We start from the raw sequence: 13817 nt of genomic DNA on the forward strand, positions 1-13817 counted from the left end.
TCTTTCTCTTTCTATTGCTTTACATTGTTACAGTTCTTGTTGAGCCATGTCACTCTCTCTCCCCCTGTCCCATCATCCACTCTCTCACCCCTGTCCCATCATCCACTAGGTCAGACTCTGTCCCATCATCCACTAGGTCAGACTCTGTCCCATCACCCACTAGGTCAGACTCTGTCCCATCACCCACTAGGTCAGACCCTGTCCCATCACCCACTAGGTCAGACTCTGTCCCATCACCCACTAGGTCAGACTCTGTCCCATCATCCACTAGGTCAGACTCTGTCCCATCATCCACTAGGTCAGACTCTGTCCCATCACCCACTAGGTCAGACTCTGTCCCATCACCCACTAGGTCAGACCCTGTCCCATCATCCACTAGGTCAGACCCTGTCCCATCACCCACTAGGTCAGACTCTGTCCCATCACCCACTAGGTCAGACTCTGTCCCATCATCCACTAGGTCAGACTCTGTCCCATCATCCACTAGGTCAGACTCTGTCCCATCACCCACTAGGTCAGACTCTGTCCCATCATCCACTAGGTCAGACTCTGTCCCATCATCCACTAGGTCAGACTCTGTCCCATCACCCACTAGGTCAGACTCTGTCCCATCATCCACTAGGTCAGACTCTGTCCCATCACCCACTAGGTCAGACCCTTCCATAAATATTTATAACATCATTTTCTTCTTGTCCCTGTTCATTATCCAATACATTCTCTTTCTCTATCTCAACCTCCCCCCTCTCTCTTTCTCTACCCCTCTGTCTCTCTTTCTCCCTCTCAACCTCCTCTCTCTCTCTCTCTTTCTACATCTCTCTGGGGGGAAAAAGGCCCACCTTGTTTTCTGGACGTATTCCATACTCTTTCTTTCTTTTCATTCTCTCTCATTCTCTTTTGTGCCTCCATCTTAATGTGTGGGTGCGGTGTCCAGGTGTGAGGAGAATTGCCTGAGTTGCGACGGCCCCGGGACGACCTGCGTCAAGTGCAAAGACAGCTACAACCTCGTCAGCAGGACGTGCATCGTGAACGCCACCTGTAACAATGGTGAGTGTATGAAAGCTTGTTGAGGGTCACTCAAAAGGCCTGAAATACACACTCACACTTTCAGACACACACACACACAAATAGCGGTGGTGACACATACCCCAACAGTTCTTTCTCTGGTGGGATGACAATACAGGAGACTTGTGTGATTGAATTGTGTGAATGAATTGTGTGAATGCAGAACAGATTGGCGCGGGGTGCTAACAGAGAGTGGCGGGGTTGGGAGGTTGCCATGTTTATGAGGTTGCCATGTTGGCCCGCTTTCTGTCTAACCTGCCGCTTTCTGCATTCTACAACCCTAACGGCCCATCCAAAAAGGTGAGGTAAAGAATGAATGAGAAGAGTCTAGCTCTATCTTGCTAAGCCTTACTAAGCCACTATCCGGGGATATAGAGCTGTAATGTTGGATGTTTCACATACTGTAGGTGGCTATTGAGACATCTTGTGAAATGTTTGTTTATTCTGTTTTTACAGGGGCGGATTCGTCCAATTGGATGCACTCAGCAAGTTATTGGATATAGGAATAGACACACTGCTTTCCAGACTTGGGTTCAAATACAATTAGAAATCTCAACAAAAAAACTTTCAGCTTTTGCTCTTGCCTGCTCGGAGTGCCAGATGGTCAGTGTTTACAGTTTTGGGACTATTCTATTGGCCGATTACACCAGGCAAGCTCAATCAAGCACAGATAAAGTATTTTATATTATTTCAAATAGTATTTGAACACAGGTCTGCTGCCTTCTGCAAACTTCGTAGCTCGTTCCCCAATACTTTTTTTTTAAAGAAACACCCCTACGTTTGTGCCTTTAGGAAATGTTTCACGTTCAGATTCTCTCACTGTAAGTTTTAGTTACTTTCAGTTGTTGGGCCCCGCGGGGTGCTCGCTCGCTCAGATCTCCAGGGGTGTTTCTCAATTGCGTGCCGCAGGATGTGAGAGGAAGGGATGTGATTTGGGTTTGAAAGAGCAACTAGGGCCCATGGCTGTAGCAGCCTGTGAGCTATGGGAGGGAGGGAGGGAGGGAGGGAGGGAGGGAGGGAGGGAGGGAGGGGAGGGAGGGAGGGAGGAGGGAAAGGCTATGGGCCCTGGTCAAAAGTAGTGCACAACATAGTGAATAGTGCCAATTGGGACGCACTGAAAGTATTGGCCGAGCAGCCATAATGTTGCTTTGAGTAAACAGTGCCTTTGTATGGCCTCACCAGGGCCTCACACCTCCATGGGAGCTTTGGTATAACAGGGAACAGGATTGGTCTGGGGACCTCTCTGTGGTTAACAGGCTTCTCTCTATGCACCAGGGATTCTCTACAGTGACCCACTCTACAGTGACCCAATTCCACCACCGGACTAGAAAGAATATTCTACCAGAGTAGAGGGGTCATAGCAAAGTGAGAACGGATGTGGGGAAGAGGAGGAGAGGGCACGGAAAGGGTAGAATTGATGGATATGGAGAAAGGGTGTAGTAGAGAAGTAGATCTAGGAGAGGAGGGGACAAGGAGAGGGTATGAGGAGGGCAGAAGGGAGGGGGCTGAGAGTGGAGAAAGAGGAGGAGAGGGCATTTTTGGAGGATGACTGGGAAAGGGGGGGGTTGTGTAGTAGTAAAGGATTGGCACAGAAAGTTTGTATAGGGGAAGGGAGGAAAGAGTGGGAGAGGACAGCTGTGTGTATAATCTATGAAGTCTCTGTCTCTTTCTCTGTCTCTCTCTGTCTCTCTGTCTCTGTCTCTCTCTCTCTCTCCCTCTAGCCGACGAGGTGTTTTGTGAGATGGTAAAGTCCAACCGGCTGTGTGTATAATCTATGAAGTCTCTCTCTCTCCCTCTAGCCGACGAGGTGTTTTGTGAGATGGTAAAGTCCAACCGGCTGTGTGAGAAGAAGCTGTTCCGTCAGTTCTGCTGCAGAACCTGTCTGATGACCGGTTGAGAATCCTAGTAGAGAACCTGAAGAGTGGAACCTGGAGAGGAACCCTGCGTGGAACCCACCACTTCCTCATCCGCTGTACATTTACAAACTAGCTAATGTCTGTGTCTGAATGAAAAGAAAGAATGAATAGGCCTTCACCAGGGTTGGGGGTCAATTCCATTTCCCTCAATGCGTTCCTGAATCCACTGAATTGAAATGGAATTGATCCCAACCCTGGAACACACACTATTCCTCCCATCAATTTTACCCCGCAAAGGGTAGACTTGATTTTCATACGATATATACAGTATTTTAAAGTTGTCTTTTTTTATTAAAAGAACTACATACAGTATGTAACATGTATATTTTTTATTGTAATGCTGCATTGTTGTAAAGTACAGTACTTTTTACGACTACACATGTTAGTCGATAACTCTCTGATTGAACCACTGTTTTTTGGAAGTGAATTGGTCACCTGAATAGTATGAGCTGGTTGATAAAGAAACAGCATCACTCAAAATGGGGATCGTATTTATAAGGCACCAAATGGAATAAAACAAACTGAAACATGAAGGGACTACTTGGAACTTTTCTGTTTTCTGTCGTGTGCCCTACCGAATACGACCCAGATCAACTTTTTCATACTTAAGATACAAACTTCCTCACAAAAAAATGGTTTATACTGTATAAGGCTTTTAGGTTTTTTTTATAAAGAAATGTGTAAAACAATGAATTACTGTAATTGTATTTACATTTTAGCAGACACTTCAGAGTGACTTACAGTAGTGAGTGCATACATTTTCATACTTTTTTTTCGTACTGGTCCCTGTGGGAATCACACCCACAGAGCATGGCGTTGCAAGCTTCATGCTCTACCAACTGAGCTACACGGGACTATTACTGAATACTGTACAATTCCTGTATACTGTACCATTTCAAATGCTGTTGTACATTTTAGAATGTGTATTTGATGTTTTTATCGTTTGATTTATGTATGAAATAAAAGACGTACATTGTGTATGATATCTTGTTGCATAGACATGTTTGACACAGGCTTTCAAACTCACTAAAGCTTCAACCCGAATATGACTTAACAGATTTTTACAAACCAATTAGAAATTGTTAAATTGTGTCTAAAGCATCAGGCCTAGATTCAATCAATTTGCCGTGTTTAGCCGATGTCGGAGGTGAACTAGCGTTGGAGCTGTCACATCCACAAGTGGCTTCCAGTATTATACCTATCGTAGACATGAGTCGCATAGACGGGCTAGCTGACAACGTCACGTAAACAATGAGCTGGCTTCGATGGGGCAGAAGTCTGTGTGTTGTTGTGATTCTGGATGACCAGATAGCTAGCAACAATGACAAGAAGCTGCAATGTGGGGAATCGTAGGCGACTCGTTTCAGCTCGTTGTATATTGATCACATGTTGTTTAGAGGTGTTTTGACTGGTCATGTCTAAGCTGATATGGCAACAACAAAAAATCGCTAGTGTCAAGTCGCGTCAATTCGAATCTGGTATTAGGATATAAACAAACCATGCAACTTAGTTTTGCAATGATTATTTAATTCATCTTTAAGTAAATAGAATGATAGTACAAATGGAAAATATGATGTTCGTATATACACTCTCCCTGTAACACCACGCAGGGCAGACAGAGAAGAGAGCGACACATCCTTTGTTCATCCTTAAATACTCTGACAGAGATAGTTCCCGCTCATTGCTGGCCTGTCAGAGCGAGGATGAGCGTGGTTTAAACCTACTCATCCTATCGCTGGCATGCAGGCTGGTCCCATCCTCGTGACGCACTTCCTGTCACCGGGCGTAGTTCTTGTCTTCAGCAGTTGACTTATCCATAGTTTATTTACTTAATATTGTAGCATAGCTTCTCCGTTATATTATATAGGCTATGCAAACAAATAGCCAGTTCAACCCTAACACTAGCTAGTTAACCTGTTATGGCTAGGGGGCAGTATTTTCACAGCCGGATAAAAAACGTACCCGATTTCATCTGATTATTACTCCTGCCCAGAAACTAGAATATGCATATAATTATTAGCTTTGGATAGAAAACACTCCAAAGTTTCTAAAACTGTTTGAATGGTGTCTGTGAGTATAACAGAACTCATTTGGCAGGCCAAAACCTGAGAAGATTCTGTACAGGAAGTACACTGTCTGACCATTTCTTGGCCTTCTTGATTATCTCTATCCAATACAGGGGATCTCTGCTGTTACGTGACACTTCCTACGGCTCCCATGGGCTCTCAGAAGGCGGCAAAAAGCTGAATCGTGGCTTTGCAGGCTCTGGCTGAAAAACAGTAGCACGTTTGGATAGTGGCCGGTCAGAGTACTATGAAACTGAGGCGTGTGCACGAGTCGACTCCATGTTTTTATTCTTTCGTCTTTGAACGAAAACCACCCCTCCCGGTCGGAATATTATCGCTTTTTTACGAGAAAAATGGCATAAAAATTTATTTTAAACAGCGGTTGACATGCTTCGAAGTACGGTAATGGAATATTTCGAATTTTTTTTGTCACGAAATGCGTCGTGCGCGTGACCCTTCGTCACCCTTGGATAGTGTCTTGAACGCACGAACAAAACGCCACTATTTGGATATAACTATGGATTATTTTGAACCAAACCAACATTTGTTATTGAAGTAGAAGTTCTGGGAGTGCATTCTGATGAAGAACACCAAAGGTAATCCAACTTTTCTAATAGTAAATCGGAGTTTGGTCAGGGCTAAACTTGCTGGGTGTCAAAATAGCTAGCCGTGATGGCTGGGCTATCTACTCAGAATATTGCAAAATGTGCTTTCACCGAAAAGCTATTTTAAAATCGGACACCTCGATTGCACAAAGGAGTTCTGTATCTATAATTCTTAAAATAATTGTTATGTTTTTTGTGAACGTTTATCGTGAGTAATTTAGTAAATTCACCGGAAGTGTTTGGTGGGAATGCTAGTTCTGAACGTCACATGCTAATGTAAAAAGCTATTTTTTGATATAAATATGAACTTGATTGAACAAAACATGCATGTATTGTATAACATAATGTCCTAGGCATGTCATCTGATGAAGATCATCAAAGGTTAGTGCTGCATTTAGCTGTGGTTTTGTTTTTTGTGACATTATATGCTAGCTTGAAAAATGGGTGTCTGATTATTTCTGGCTGGGTACTCTGCTGACATAATCTAATGTTTTGCTTTCGCTGTAAAGCCTTTTTGAAATCGGACAGTGTGGTTAGATAAAGGAGAGTCTTGTCTTTAAAATGCTGTAAAATAGTCATATGTTTGAAAAATGGACGTTTTTGTATTTTTGAGGAATTTGTAATTCGCGCCACGCCTATCATTGGATATTGGAGCAGGTGTTCCGCTAGCGGAACGTCTAGATGTAAGAGGTTAACCTCTATGGGACCCCTTCCCGTTCTCATCCCGGTAACGGGATTGCTTGACAAGATAGCAAAAATCTAATAATTTCAATTTTTCAAACAATCAACTATTTTACACCATTTGAAAGATAAACATCTCCTTAATCCAACCACGTTGTCCGATTTCAAAGAGGCTTTACGGCAAAAGCATAAAGTTAGATTATGTTAGGACAGTACATTGACAAAACATTACACACAGCTATTTTCAATGCAAAGACAGGCGTCACCAAAAGCAGAAAACCAGCTACAATTATACACTAACCTTTGACAATCTTCATCAGATGACACTCCTAGGACATTATGTTAGACAATACATGCATTTTTTGTTCTATCAAGTTCATATTTATATCCAAAAACAGCATTTTACAATGGCGGTGATGTTCAGAAAATATTTAGCCTCCAAAACTGCCGGTGAATCTGCGCTACAATTTACAAAATTACTATTCGAAAACATTGGTAAAATATAATATTGTCATTCAAAGAATTATAGATTAACATCTCGTGAATGCAACCGCATTGCCAGATTTCAAAATAACTACTGGGAAATCACACTTTGCAATAAACGAGGTACTATGCTCAGAAAAATAGGCTAGGCGATACAGGTTAGCGCCATCTTGGAACCATCTAAAATCAAATATACTATTGTAAATATTCACTTACCTTTGATTATCTTCATCAGAAGGCACTTCCAGGAATCCCAAGTCCACAACAAATTTAGTTTTGTTCGAAAAAGTTAATAATTTATGTCCATATAGCTCCTTCTTGTTAGCGCGTTCCGAAGGCTACTCAAAATGTACGAAGCGCACGGGATATGTCGTCACGAAAGTGCAAAAAAATATTATTTACGTTCGTTCAAACATGTCAAACATTGTATAGCATAAATCTTTAGGGACTTTTTCAATCAGAACTTCAATAATATTCAAGGCGGACGATTATATTGTATTACAAAATGTTTCGGAACGAGAGAGTACCCACGGGCACGCGCGTCATAGTAGTAATGGCCCTCCCCCTATGACAAACTTTCCAGGCCTCTCGTTCGGTCAGTTTTTACAGGAGAAGACTCAAACCACTTTGTAAAGACTGTTGACATCTAGTGGAAGCCGTAGGAAGTGCTACATGAATCCTAATTTACAATGTGTTTCATAGGCAAAGGCTTGAAAGTGATTCCACACATCAGATTTCCACTTCCTGTTAGGATTTCTCTCAGGGTTTTGACTGCCATATGAGTTCTGTTATACTCACAGACACCATTCAAACGGTTTTAGAAACATCAGAGTGTTTTCTATCCAAATCTACTAATAATATGCATATCCTACGTTCTGAGTTTGAGTAGGAGGCAGTTTAATATGGGCACATATTTTTTCCGAAATTGTCAATACTGCCCCCTAGCCCCAACAGGTTTTAACCAACAACTGTAATGTATCGGGAAAGACAATAAATGCACATTGTGCAAATTGATTTATGTTTTTAATAAACATTGTGGACGTAATATGTTTACATGTAAACAGTCGAAGCCAACCCTGTCTGTGTTGCACAATAGTTGCGCACCCGTCGGTTTTGTTGTTAAACAACCAACCGTCTTTTAGTAGAAATCCCATGTAGCACAAGTTGAACACTGGAATGTGTGATGTAATCTTCACTTTGATAAGGCTGATATAGATCTTTATTATTTTGCTGAATGATTTTAAATGTAAATGTAATTTCTATATTGCCTACACTTTCTCGTTCTGAACTTCTAAAGCGAGTGGAAAGGGTGTGGCTTTGTGACAATGACCACATGAGCAGTCGTTCACCGATTTGACAGCTCTAACGCAGTTACACCTATGACATCGCCTAAATAAAAACAATGATATGCTATGCAATTGTCGGTTAACGCTGAACTGATTGAATCTAAGCCTCAGTTTTCACCAGCATGAATTAACCATCATTTCATTTCACTTGGCACATTACAATGCGTTCTCTAATTGAAAACACCTTGCAGTGATTTCACTTAATCTCTTTCCCTTAACATTTGCATACCTTCTTACTAACATGATGGTTTAAATAGGATTTAGTGTCAAAATTCTGATCACTTCAGGGTGTCTGATAACACCATGCTCTCTGGAAATCATGTTCGTTTGAGCTTCCTCAGTCTAAAGCTGACTTCCCAGAAAACACACAACAACCCCACAACTATGTCCTGTGGTAATCCTGGTAAATTTAACACACAGTCAAATATTCCTGTGGTACTTCTCCTGTGGTAGTCTTGTGGTACTCTGGGTTATTCCTGTGGTACAAGAGGGTTATTCCTGTGGTACAAGCCACAAGAGCATTAGTGAGGTTGGGCACTGATGTTGGGTGATTGGGCCTGACTCGCAGTTAGTGTTCCAATTCATCCCAAAGGTGTTCGATGGGGTAGCGTTCTCCTGGCATCCGCCAAACATAGATTTGTCCGTCTGACTATCAGATGGTGAAGTGTCATTCATCACTCCAGAGAATGCGGATGAAAAACATGGCATTGCCCATGGTGATCTTAGGCTTCTGTGCTGCTCGGCCATGGAAACCCTTTTCATGAAGCTCCCGATGAACAGTTATTGTGCTTACGTTGCTTCCAGAGGCAGTTTGTAACCCGGTAGTGAGTGTTGCAACCGAGGACAGATGATTTTTACACGCTACGCGCTTCAGCGGTCCTGTTCTGTGAGCTTGTGTAGCCCAACACTTCGCGGCTGAGCCGTTGTTGCTCCTAGACGTTTCCACTTCACAATAACAGCACACAATAACAGATGGTGGTACATTGAAAGTCACTGAGCTCTTGAGTAAGGCCATTCTACTGCCAATGTTTGTCTATGGTGATTGCATGGCTGTGTGCTCGATTTTATACTACTATCAGCAACGGGTGTGGCTGAAGTAGCCAAATTCACAAATTTGAAGGGGTGTCCACATACTTTTGTATATACAGTATATTTTGGACCATTTTACCACACATGTGTTATTGCTGTGGTACAAATCCTGTGTTGTGTGGGGTAATTTTAGTTTTTTAATGTGGTCATTCTATGTTTTTGGTGTGGTTATTTAGTGGTACCACATGGTATGGTAATTTTTGCATTTTATCTATGTGAAACTGATCTGTAAAACGCAATTTACAAATGTGAGGCAACTCACAAATATGTATATGCATGTGCCATGATCTATTGAATTGATGTCAAGTATGCCTTTTAAAAGTGAAGTATTCTTAATTACATTTCACACCTGAGCTCCAGATAAAGTGAATAATGAATAAAATAAACAATAAACTTGTAAAAAAAAAAAAACTAAGACCTGTCATTTCTCCTGAAAGAGGTTGTTTTAAGATTTGAACGGTCCAATTTGTCTAATCCTACTCAGAACATGATATTGAGTTACCTATTAGCTACATTTTGAGGATTATTCTGTTCAGGCAGTATGGTACCACAGGAATAGCTTGCCTTTGATGATTTCTGTCAAATACTGCAAGATTACCACCACATTATCACAGAAAAAGACATTATCACTACATTTTTTTTACTCTTGTGGTAATTTACCACATTACTTGTATTCTTGTTTTACGGTACCACAGGACCTTTCTGTTGTATTCCTGTCATTCTGACAGGTTTTAATGAACCTTTTACTGCAGTGGGCTAAATCAGGGTCACACAGAGTGTTTCTTGGTATTCTTAAACAATTCTACTTTGAAACTAAAGTACACTGCTCAAAAAATAAAGGGAACACTTAAACAACACAATGTAACTCCAAGTCAATCACACTTCTGTGAAATCAAACTGTCCACTTAGGAAGCAACACTGATTGACAATACATTTCACATGCTGTTGTGCAAATGGAATAGACAACAGGTGGAAATTATAGGCAATTAGCAAGACACCCCCAATAAAGGAGTGGTTCTGCAGGTGGGGACCACAGACCACTTCTCAGTTCCTATGCTTCCTGGCTGATGTTTTGGTCACTTTTGAATGCTGGCGGTGCTTTCACTCTAGTGGTAGCATGAGACGGAGTCTACAACCCACACAAGTGGCTCAGGTAGTGCAGCTCATCTAGGATGGCACATCAATGCGAGCTGTGGCAAGAAGGTTTGCTGTGTCTGTCAGCGTAGTGTCCAGAGCATGGAAGCGCTACCAGGAGACAGGCCAGTACATCAGGAGACGTGGAGGAGGCCGTAGGAGGGCAACAACCCAGCAGCAGGACCGCTACCTCTGCCTTTGTGCAAGGAGGAGCAGGAGAAGCACTGCCAGAGCCCTGCAAAATGACCTCCAGCAGGCCACAAATGTGCCTGTGTCTGCTCAAACGGTCAGAAAAAGACTCCATGAGGGTGGTATGAGGGCCCGACGTCCACAGGTGGGGGTTGTGCTTACAGCCCAACACCGTGCAGGACGTTTGGCATTTGCCAGAGAACACCAAGATTGGCAAATTCGCCACTGGCGCCCTGTGCTCTTCACAGATGAAAGGAGGTTCACACTGAGCACGTGACAGACGTGACAGAGTCTGGAGATTGTCACGTCCTGACCAGCAGATGGAGCTGTTGTTGTAGTTTTGGGGTCAGGACGTGGCAGTCTTGTGTGTGTGATTGTTCTGTGTTGGTCTTGTGACTCCTGATCAGGAACAGCTGGGGATCGTTGTTCCTGATTGGGAGTCATATATGTAGGAGTATGTTTGTCACTTGGTTTTGTGGGTAGTTGTTTTTGCACTGCGTGTTGTGTGCCTGCAAAACTGTTCCTGTCGTATATATTATTTGAATTGTTAAGTGGATGCTCTACTCCTTTATTTTAATTAAAGATGAGTATTCACATACCTGCTGCGCCTTGGTCCATTTCTACAGAAGACAGCCGTTACAGAGATGCCGTGAAGAACGTTCTGCTGCCTGCAACATCCTCCAGCATGACCGGTTTGGCGGTGGGTCAGTCATGGTGTGGGGTGGCATTTCTTTGGGGGGCTGCACAGCCCTCCATGTGCTCGCCAGAGGTAGCCTGACTGTCATTAGGTACCGAGATGAGATCCTCAGACCCCTTGTGAGACCATATGCTGGTGCGGTTGGCCCTGGGTTCCTCCTAATGCAAGACAATGCTAGACCTCATGTGGCTGGAGTGTGTCAGCAGTTCCTGCAAGAGGAAGGCATTGATGCTATGGACTGGCCTGCCCGTTTCCCAGACCTGAATCCAATTGAGCACATCTGGGACATCATGTCTCGCTCCATCCACCAACGCCACGTTGCACCACAGACTGTCCAGGAGTTGGCGGATGCTTTAGTCCAGGTCTGGGAGGAGATCCCTCAGGAGACCATCCGCCACCTCATCAGGAGCATGCCCAGGCGTTGTAGGGAGGTCATACAGACACGTGGAGGCCACACACACTACTGAGCCTCATTTTGACTTGTTTTAAGGACATTACATCAAAGTTGGATCAGCCTGTAGTGTGGTTTTCCACTTTAATTTTGAGTGTGACTCCAAATCCAGACCTCCATGGGTTGATAAATTGGATTTCCATTGATTATTTTTGTGTGATTTTGATGTCAGCACATTCAACTATGTAAAGAAAAAAGTATTTAATAAGATTTTTTCTTTCATTCAGAGCTAGGATGTGTTGTTTAAGTGTTCCTTTTATTTTTTTGAGCAGTATACATGTATTTGAACCCTGGTCTGACTGCCCCACACCTTCATATAGGTTCCACATTAAAAATAACTCAAAACAGCCATCTCTCTATCAGCTAGGCAGGTCATTAGATCACCTAGGAAACCAAGTACTATCCCTTGGGCCCTGGACCGGCATAAAAAAAAAATGTTTCTTAAATGTCATACTATCAAATGATCAAAGGCAACAATCCATGTGCCCCAAACAATATATTTGGAGTATTGTTGTACAGAAACTATGTATTTAGTGTTGATGTACAAAAATTCTATATTTAGAGTGTTCTTGTTCAGAAACAATATATTTAGCTTTGTCACGAATCCCACCGAAGGTGGCTGCCCTGCCTGCTCAGGCGGCGCTCGGCGGTCGTCGTCACCGGCCTACTAGCCGCCGCTGATCCCTTTTTCCTTTTCATTTGGTATGTCTTATTGTTTGCACCTGTTCCTCATTTGGGTCTTTTGATTTTGGTTATTTAAGCCTGGTTAGCCCGCCCAGGTTTGTGCGGGATTATTTAGCGTCAGGTTGTGTTTTGTATTTGGATGTGCTGGCGATCTACTACTGTTATATTTTATGCATGCTGTGCACCTGTTCTGGGCACTTTGCATTTTTCCACGCCGGTTGTGTTGGCGTCGATCGTGATGTGTTTTATTTAATAAACACACAGTTCCTTACCTCTGCTCTCTGCGCCTGACTCCTACCACCACTCCTAGCAACTACTGACAAGCTTGTTGTTTTACAGAAACAATATATTTAGAGTGTCGTTGTACAGAAACAAAATATTTACAGTGTTGTTGTACAGAAGCAATATATTTAGAGTGTTGCATAGAAACAATATATTTAGTGTTGTTGTACAAAGGGTTAAACCATCAGACACTTTTCAATATAGGGGGAGATAGACAGATAGCCTATAATTAATATCAATACTGCACTCTGTTAACAACTTGACCTAGCTCCCAAACAGCCACTGGTGTGGTTAACTAAATGCCTGGGTAGTTTTGAGCAGTGACAGAGAAACAGCAGCAGTGATGGGAAACAGCGCAGTGATGGGGAAACAGCAGTAGTGATGGGGAAACAGCAGTAGTGATGGGGAAACAGCAGTAGTGATGGGAAACAGCAGTAGTGATGGGGAAACAGCAGCAGTGATGGGGAAACAGCAGCAGTGATGGGGAAACAGCAGCAGTGATGGGAAACAGCAGTAGTGATGGGAAACAGCAGTAGTGATGGGGAAACAGCAGCAGTGATGGGGAAACAGCAGCAGTGATGGGAAACAGCAGCAGTGATGGGAAACAGAAGCAGTGATGGGGAAACAGCAGCAGTGACGGGAAAACAGCAGCAGTGACGGGAAACAGCAGCAGTGATGGGAAACAGCAGCAGTGATGGGAAACAGAAGCAGTGATGGGAAACAGCAGCAGTGATGGGAAACAGCAGCAGTGATGGGAAACAGCAGCAGTGATGGGGAAACAGCAGCAGTGACGGGAAAACAGCAGCAGTGATGGGGAAACAGCAGCAGTGATGGGGAAACAGCAGCAGTGACGGGAAAACAGCAGCAGTGATGGGGAAACAGCAGCAGTGATGGGAAACAGCAGCAGTGACAGAGAAACAGCAGCAGTGATGGGAAACAGCAGAAGTGATGGGAAACAGCAGTAGTGACGGGAAAACAGCAGCAGTGATGGGGAAACAGCAGCAGTGACAGGGAAACAGCAGCAGTGATGGGGAAACAGCAGCAGTGACAGGGAAACAGCAGCAGTGATGGGGAAACAGCAGCAGTGACGGGAAAACAGCAGCAGTGATGGGGAAACAGCAGCAGTGATGGG

General features: G+C 43.4%; 1 protein-coding gene across 2 annotated transcripts in view; it reads left to right on the plus strand.

Annotated features, from left to right (window-relative positions):
* LOC106590834 (proprotein convertase subtilisin/kexin type 6) overlaps positions 1–3961 on the plus strand; it is an 85747-nt gene extending 81786 nt beyond the window's left edge. For both annotated transcript variants that reach the window (XM_045689431.2, XM_082957899.1), the window contains exons 20-21: positions 932–1044; positions 2862–3961. In XM_045689431.2, the coding sequence (XP_045545387.2) occupies positions 932–1044; positions 2862–2959 (211 nt within the window). In that variant the 3' untranslated portion in view covers positions 2960–3961. The remainder of the gene's footprint in view (positions 1–931; positions 1045–2861) is intronic.
* Positions 3962–13817: the final 9856 nt, after the last annotated feature.

The sequence above is a fragment of the Salmo salar genome, chromosome 11 (assembly GCF_965601325.2).
Source record: "Salmo salar chromosome 11, fSalSal1, whole genome shotgun sequence".
In the NCBI taxonomy this organism is placed as follows: domain Eukaryota; kingdom Metazoa; phylum Chordata; class Actinopteri; order Salmoniformes; family Salmonidae; genus Salmo; species Salmo salar.